This window comes from Balaenoptera physalus, assembly GCF_965194825.1.
Source record: "Balaenoptera physalus genome assembly, chromosome: 4".
Classification (NCBI taxonomy): Eukaryota; Metazoa; Chordata; class Mammalia; order Artiodactyla; family Balaenopteridae; genus Balaenoptera; species Balaenoptera physalus.
The window spans coordinates 74,683,355-74,691,563 of NC_138891.1; the positions used below are offsets into that span (position 1 = coordinate 74,683,355).

The 8,209-nt window shown below is 58.8% G+C and overlaps 1 protein-coding gene across 24 annotated transcripts in view; it reads left to right on the forward strand.

Moving 5' to 3' along the window:
• The window catches only part of TNK2 (tyrosine kinase non receptor 2), a gene marked incomplete at its 3' end in the record, with an annotated part of 41,849 nt that extends 35,407 nt beyond the window's left edge, over positions 1-6,442 (forward strand). For 8 of the 24 annotated variants that reach the window (XM_082458523.1, XM_082458524.1, XM_082458501.1 and 5 more), the window contains exons 11-16: positions 1,313-1,404; positions 1,993-2,112; positions 2,772-4,117; positions 4,218-4,313; positions 4,480-4,607; positions 5,636-6,442. In XM_082458523.1, the coding sequence (XP_082314649.1) occupies positions 1,313-1,404; positions 1,993-2,112; positions 2,772-4,117; positions 4,218-4,313; positions 4,480-4,607; positions 5,636-5,642 (1,789 nt within the window). Of the gene's footprint in view, positions 1-1,312; positions 1,405-1,992; positions 2,113-2,771; positions 4,118-4,217; positions 4,314-4,346; positions 4,612-5,635 lie in introns of those variants that run through there. The other 16 variants (XM_082458520.1, XM_082458503.1, XM_082458521.1 and 13 more) reach the window with 12 other exon arrangements.
• Between the last annotated feature and the right edge of the window lie 1,767 nt (positions 6,443-8,209).

Below are 8,209 nucleotides of genomic sequence, written 5' to 3' on the forward strand. Positions count from 1 at the left end.
TCCCAGTTACAGCCGTGGGCCAAGGGTCTCTTGTTCAGCAGCTTTTCCTTGTCGGCAGAACTGGGGTTGCAGCTTCAAAGGATAAAAGGCCTCCAGGGTCCACACCTTAAGCCCCCCTGGCAAACTGGCTTTAGGAGAATGGACTTGGGAACAGCCTTTGGAAGCAGTTCAGTAGGAAAGCTTCTCATGATCCCCAGCACTTGGGTGGCATTTTCCCTTCTTCTGCTGGTAGTACCTGAGTCCTGGAGATGGGAGCTGCTGGCTCAGGCCCAGGGGTGCAAGGTGCAGAAAAAGCTCCCTGCGGGGAAACTTCAGAGCGCCCACCTGCCTGCTCACTCTGCACCTGGGAGGGGGGTTCAGTCTCCTTTAAGTGAAAGGATGAGGTCATCAGGGGGGCATCTGGGGAGGACACACAGGAGAATTAGTCACTTCCTGGGAACCCCGCCCGAGGGAGCCACTTGGAGCTCCTCCTGCTGGGCCTCCGAGCCTCTGTGCTGGCACCACGGGGCTTCCGGGCAGCGCTCCCTCCTCTGACTTCTGACAGGCTTCTGCCCCCGGGGGTGTGGCGCAGCAGGCCCATCACCCCCTGCCCCGCACACCAGAACACAGCCCTGGGAGGGTGCCCGTCTCTTGCCTCACAGGAGCCAGGCGAGGGCCTGGGAGAGCTGGGGCCGGAGAAGGCAGACACCTTCCACAAGGCGGCCCAGCACCCTCTGCCCTGCTCCTGGCGTGCCATGGCCAGCCCAGCCCCATTCCTCTGGGCTTTAATCAGCCCCAGTGACTACGTCCCAGATCCTGAGAGTAGGCACAGAGGTTGCAGGTGAATTGGGAGCGTGGCGGTAGCCCGTCCCGTACCCTACCTCCTGGCAGTGGGGCAGAAGGATGCCTCCTGTCCACGCTGGCTGGGGCAGTGTGGCCCAGACGCCTCAGGGCCTGGCAGGAGAGAAGAGAGTGTGCCAGCAGGTGGCTGCCGGGCATGGGTTGGGGGTGCCTTGGGGTTACAGAGGTCCAGCTCTGCCCTTTTGGGGTGTCCTTAGAGCTCCTACAGTACTAGGTTTTTCAACCTACAGTCAGGAGTTCTTTCTCTGCCCCCTCTCCACGGTACCCTCCCCGGGTTCCTGCTAGATCTACAGAAGGGAGCTACTGGGGGTCAGAAGTCCTGGGCTCCAGGCCTACGTCTACAAGGGGCTTGGATGAGATGGTTCTGTCCTCTGCCTGACCCCAGGGGACAGGCCCAGCATCTCCTCCAAGGTGCCCTCACTGCCACCACCCCACACCCTTACCCATCTCTGACCTGCTTCTCTCCCCACAGACTGTATCTGGGAAACCCCATGGACCCTCCCGACCTGCTGAGTGTGGAACTGAGCACCTCCAGACCCACCCAGCATCTGGGCAGGGTGAAAAGTAAGGGCCCCCAAGCCCTGGTCCCCTAGTTCATCAGCTGCCCAGGAAGGGATGCTGTCTCCTCAGGCCACCCCGAGCTGGCTGTTCCTGCTCTGGGGCAGTTGGGTCGGGGCAGCAGGGGGACAGCTGTGTCCCTGGCTCCGGCTGGGCGTGGGGCGGACGGTGAGAGGCAGCTGTATCCGCCCAGGTGGGCACCCTCGGTCTGGCCCGCACTGGCCTGCCCGCTCAGCTTCCCTCCTCCCTCCTCCTCCCCGCCGTGCTCAGATCCTGGCTCTCCTCACTCCCCCTAATCCTGCTCTCCTCTCCTGCCAAAACCACCCCACGGGCTCCATCTTGGCCAGGAGCCTCATCCATCTCCCGGATCCGGGGCCTGTCGCTCCGGAACATAGTTTTCCCGTCCTGCCGCCCCATTGCTTCCCATTGCTGCTGGGTTTGTGCATTCACTTGCCCCTATTCACATCTCTCTCTCTCTCTCTCTCCACCCCCTCCCCCCTCCACACTCTGCCCTCTTGTCTGACTCTGTCTCCCCTCCCTTGTCCTCTCTCCCTTGCTCTGCCCCTTCTACTCTCCGCATGACCTTTCTCGCAGGGGAGCCTCCACCTCGCCCTCCTCAGCCTGCCATCTTCACTCAGAGTAAGTGGGGCTGCTCTGGGTGCCTTGGCCCCCGCCCCCGCCCCCTCTCTCCTCTCATTTCTCTCCTCCTGGAAGGTACAGAGCCCTGGCCTGCCGGCTGGTGGGAGGGGAAGTGGGTGTGTGCTGTGAGCTTTTGCTGCTGACCTGGCCCGGCATGCCTGCCTCTCCCCCCACCCCCAAAAGCCTGGGCTTCTGGAACAAGAGTGTGGTCCTGGCGCCCACTCTGCCACTGTCCGCCATTGCCTGGCCCTGCCTCACTTCCTTTGGGACCTGCAGAGGCCGTGTCTGGGCTTTATGCCAGTTGATCAGGAGCTCTGTCCTCTCTAAGGATAGCTCCTATTGCCCTTGATGGTGGGAGATTGCCCATAGCCCCCTGCCTGCACTAATGGTGTGCCGTAATGGGGTAGGGATTACTAACCAGGGATCAGGAGCTGGGGTATATGGGGTCTTGTGTTGATGGAGGGGTGTCAGAGGCAGGCAGGTGTGGGGTGTTGCTTGCTCTAGCTGAAATGGAAGGAGGGGCTCGCCAGGCCCCATAGAGGGCTGCCAACCACCGGCGCAGGTTCTGCCCTCCTGTTGAATGGGGTCTGGGTGCGCAGAGAATTCTGGCGGCTGAGGGCCGACCTCTGCGGGAATTGGGAGTGGGGAGTTGGTGGGCTGTCTTCCCCACACCCCACCTTTCCCATCGGCCTGCCTGACGCCGCCTCCCTGTTGGGGTCTACCTTCCATCGCAGAACCAACCTACGACCCTGTGAGTGAGGACCAAGACCCCCTGTCCAGCGACTTCAAGAGGCTGGGCCTGCGGAAGCCAGGACTGCCCCGTGGGCTGTGGCTCGCGAAGCCCTCGGCCCGGGTGCCGGGCACCAAAGCGGGCCGCGGGAGCAGTGAGGTCACGCTCATCGACTTCAGTGAGGAGCCCGTGGTCCCGGCCCCGCGGCCCTGTGCGCCCTCACTGGCGCAGCTGGCCATGGATGCCTGCTCCTTGCTGGACAAGACCCCGCCGCAGAGCCCCTCGCGGGCGCTGCCCCGGCCCCTGCATCCCACGCCGGTGGTGGACTGGGATGCGCGCCCGCTGCCCCCGCCTCCTGCCTACGACGACGTGGCCCAGGATGAGGATGACTTTGAGGTCTGCTCCATCAACAGCACCCTAGTGAGTGCAGGGGTCTCTGCTGGGCCCAGCCAGGGCGAGACCAATTACGCCTTTGTGCCTGAGCCGGCGCGGCTCTTCCCTCTCCTGGAGGACAACCTGTTCCTCCCGCCTCAGGGTGGAGGCAAGCCGCCCAACTCAGCACAGACCGCAGAGATCTTCCAGGCGCTGCAGCAGGAGTGCATGCGGCAGCTACAGGTCCCGGCCGGCTCTCTGGTCCCCTCGCCCAGCCCGGTGGGCGACGACAAGCCCCAGGTGCCCCCCCGTGTGCCCATCCCCCCGAGGCCCATGCGCCCACGTGGGGAGCTGTCTCCAGCCCCCTCGGGCGAGGAGGAGATGGGGCGGTGGCCTGGACCTGCCTCCCCTCCCCGGGTACCACCCCGGGAGCCCCTGTCCCCACAAGGCTCCAGGACCCCCAGCCCCTTGGTGCCACGCGGCAGCTCCCCACTGCCACCCCGGCTCTCCAGCTCACCTGGGAAGACCATGCCCACCACCCAGAGCTTCGCCTCAGACCCCAAGTATGCCACACCCCAGGTGATCCAGGCACCTGGCTCCCGGGCTGGCCCCTGCATCTTACCCATTGTCCGCGATGGCAAGAAGGTCAGCAACACCCACTACTACCTGCTGCCTGAGCGCCCACCCTACCTGGAGCGCTACCAGCGCTTCCTACGTGAGACCCGGAGCCCCGAAGAGCCGGCCCCCATGCCTGTGCCCCTGCTGCTGCCCCCTCCCAGCATCCCAGCTCCTGCTGCCCCCACTGCCACCGTTCGACCAATGCCTCAGGCTGCCCCAGACCCCAAGGCTAACTTCTCCACCAACACCAGCAACTCAGGGGCCCAGCCGCCAGCCCTGAGGGCCACTGCTCGGCTGCCACAGAGGGGCTGCCCCGGGGACGGGCCAGAGGCTGGAAGGCCAGCAGACAAGATCCAGATGGTGAGTAGTGGGCCTGGCTACAGGGTGAGGAGGGGCAGGGGCCCAAGGGACCCAGAGGAAGGGGCCCGAGTGGTGCTGACGGGTGGGTGGGTGTGCCCAGCTGCAGGCCATGGTGCATGGGGTGACCACAGAGGAGTGCCAGGCGGCCCTGCAGAGCCACAGCTGGAGCGTGCAGAGGGCTGCCCAGTATCTGAAGGTACCACCACCTCCTGCCCACTCTGGCTTTCAGGGACCCTGAAGACTGGTTCTGCGGCTCTCCTCCAACCCTCCTGCTCCCTGCCCCCACCCTCACTCTCTGTCCCACCCTGGTCCGGCACCCCTTGGCCCCAGTGTGTCCCACGGCACCACCCTCTGCTCCTCAGGTGGAGCAGCTCTTTGGTTTGGGTCTGCGGCCGCGAGGCGAGTGCCACAAAGTGCTGGAGATGTTCGACTGGAACTTGGAGCAGGCTGGCTGCCACCTGCTGGGCTCCTGTGGCCCAGCCCACCACAAGTGAGCAGACCTTGCCCCTGCCACCTTCCTGTCCCCGGGGTGTCCTGGAGCAGTCACTCTGGGAAAAGCCAACAGCTCACAGCCACACACGGCCAGACACAGGGCTCCAGGCGGGAGGAGGGAAAGGGGTCCCGATCCCAGGACACAGACAGTTCTCGGAGAAAACAGCTTCTCCTAAGCACGTTTATCTAGACTTCATAGCCGCTTTGTTCAAATGAGCTAATGAGTAAAAGGAATTGGAGCCTCTCTGGTTGCAGGGGGCTTGCTTCCTGACCGGGCTCCAGTGAGAAGCAGTTTAGGATCCAGTGGTTTAAACAAATCTCTCTCACCTCTTCATTTCCTATTGCAGTTTAAAGTAACAAAGATTTAATGCCTTTTTAAAGGAAAAAAAAAAAATCCATTACTTTCCTATAAAAAATGTATGTACGTGTTTATATAACAAAATATATAGATATATAAATAGCATACTTGATATAGAGTATAAATACATACAGATGAACGTTTTATCAAGTCAAAAAGTGAAATCCTTCCCTGGGGGGCGCTGGCGGGGCGGGTGTGTCGGATTCCTCTGGCGGCAGACAGCTTGAGCTGGAGCCCAGCCTTCTCACACGTGGTGTCAGCTTATGCTCCTTTCCTGACCTCTCAGGGTCCTCATCTGTAAAACGTGTGTAAATGATAGTGCCTACCTCGTAGAACTGGTTAGGAGAATTAATGAGGGATGCGCCGCACAGCAAGTGTCTGGCCCGTGGGACGCCATCACTGAATGTTGGCCGTTACCTCGTGGTTATTCTTACTGATTTGCCTCCGTTACTCTAATACACGATACGGCTGGTCTCTTATTCTTAGTTTATTAAAGAAGTCATCCCAGGATGCTAAATTCCAAAATTAGTGCCTAGAACCACCAGTTTTCAACCGATTTGGCTGACCCTGAGAGGCCCCTCTCGCACCCACCCACACTGGACATTCCATACTCTGTTGCACCGACCCCTGTTGATGGAAGGGCTTTCTGGTTGTTTCCCATCCTTTAGGCGCTGAGATGTCTGGAGACCCAGAGGATCTGCCCTGAAGGAATCATTTGAGCCTGTCCATCTGACGAGGGTGGGGAGATGCCCTGCCAGGCCTGGAGGACCTGCTGCACCTGCTGCTCCCAGTGGCAGAGCGAGGCCAAGGCAGCAGGAGGCTGGGAGCCCCGCCTTGCCTGTCCCTCCCTCACCCAGCGCTGTCCCTGCAACTTCGGAGCTCTCAGTGCACCCAGCCGAGGTGCAGGAGGGAGCCTCTTGAAGGCAGGCCTGGGGGCGGCCTCAGCAGGCCCTGTGGCTGACCTGCCTCTGGCTTCAGTCCCTGGTGGGGCCTGTAGCTGAAATGTGTTGCCAGGCCCTGCCGGCGGGGAAGCCAGGCTTGACCCCGGGCAGGGAGGATGTGTTGGCCGTGCAGAAAGGTGGAACAGCACCCAGGGTGTGGGGCGGCGGCCCTCCCCAGGGAGCCCCTGGCGGCAGTTGGGGTGTCGGACAGAATGTGACTTGTGGCCTCACCATGGACATGTTAAGGGACTTGGCTGGTGTTAGGATCTTGTGCCTGGAAATAGCCTGAGGTGGCTCAGGTAGCAGAGCTAGGGTGCCAGATCGTTCTCTGGCAGGGACCAGGGCCCAAGGCCCCAGGGTTGGAAGGAGACCAAGGGGGCAGCTGCCCTGGAGGGACACCAGTGCTTCCTCTTTGACCCAGCTCTTCCCCTGTGCTGTTCTTTGTTTTCCCACCAGCCTCTTGCCAAAGTTGCTGCCCCGGCTATGAATATCTGCTTCTTCCAGAGAAATAAATTTAGTTTCTATTTTATGTTACTTATTTGTGTCTGCCTGCTTCTTTGCCTCTTTGTCAGCGGCCTGAGGCTCCTGGGCTCCCCAAGCCACTGCCATCTGTCCCAGGCCACAGGCCCTGTAGTGCCACCTGTTGACGGAGGGGGGAAGTGCAGGCCTGGTTGACCGTAATGGGTCTCTCCCCTTCCGGGGCTGGCAGTGGGCAGAGCCCCACCTGACTCAAGAGTCCCTAGGTTTTATCTCTGATGTTCCAGGAGGCAGGATATACCGCAGGACAGAGTACAGTAACTCAATTAGCGGGAGCTAAGCCAGAAACTTTCAGAACATGGAAGGACTCAATATGTATAAGTATTATAATTTTCTTTTTCTGAATAGCTAATAATTCACATGGTTCAAAATTCAGAAGGTACTAAAGAGTATACAGTGAAATTCCCCACCCCAGCTGCCACCTCCCCTCTCCAGAGGCTGCCTTTATCATCAGTTTCCCGTGTGTTTCTAATTTTTTTCACTATTTTGAAGAGCTCCATAGCCTTACTGAAAGAACTCTTGTTTAGGGTTGCATGGATATGGTTTTACCAGAATCTATTTAACCAGGCCCCTTTGGATGGAGGGGTATTTGGTTGTTTCCAGTCCTTTGCAGGTATAGCCATTGCATCAATAAATGGCGAATGTGGGTTATTCCTTACTTGCAAGGCAATCTGAAGGATGAGTTCCCAGAAGCGGCGCTCCTGAGTCAGGGTGTGTGCGGCTAGTGAGGGATCCTGCCAGTTGGGAAAGTTTTCTCCCCACAGAGGAGGCTCTTCCCGATGTTACAGCCACCAGTGTGTGAGAGCTTTCCATGTGGTACCAGAGCTTTCTGATTTTTGACAGTATGACACGTGGAAAATGGTGTCTTGATAGTTTTAATTGCATTCCTCTAATGAATGAATAAACATTTAAAAAATAAGTTGGGCCATTTATATTTCCTTTTCTATAAGCTACCTATTAATAGCTTTTGTGGAGCCCTACATCAAGGACACAGGACAAAAATTCTGGAATTAACCAAGCCCCCATAGCAACTGTTGCCGTGGGCTCTCCTAGTCTAAACTTGGGCAGCCCCCCAGCTCCATATTAGGCAAAATAATCACCATGTCATAACCTTGTAGCATCCTGACCAATCACCTAATGCCATCCTGCCAGCAGGAATTTCTTTGTCTTGAGGCTATAAAAGTTGGCTACTAGCCCACAAAGGGGGTCGGCTCTCCGTGGTCTATCAGGAAGTCGGCCTGCTGTATTGGCAGTGCCCCTCACTAACTCTGCTCTGCTCTGCTCTCAATAAACTCACTCTTTTCTAAAATACTTCATGTCTGGAAATTCTTCTTCCAACCCACGCTCGGACCACGACATTTTGGTGGCCCGTACGGGGACATCTCTTGGGGGGTCTCCTCCCCAACCTCCTCTCCTCATTTCTTGGGACCCTCTGTGAACAAGCAAGCTGCCGGGGAAGCAACAGAGGAACTCTGGCCAGGGCCACGCCCTGGTGTGTTCTGAAGGCTCCACAACTCACTTTGCCCCAGGAACTGCCGCCCAGAACGGGTGAGGTTCCCTCTGTCTTCCTTCTGACCAAGGACTAGGCCGATTGGTATTGTGCTGGCACAGGTCAGGCATTTAAAAGCCATTAGGGCACCTGCCACTTGAAGACTCCCATGAAAGGATAGGGGGGGTCACGGAACAGCCGAGGCTGTTACAGCGTCTGCCCCCAGCAAGCCAACTTCCATGCACCATGGGGTACATATTGGTTCAAGCAAAACA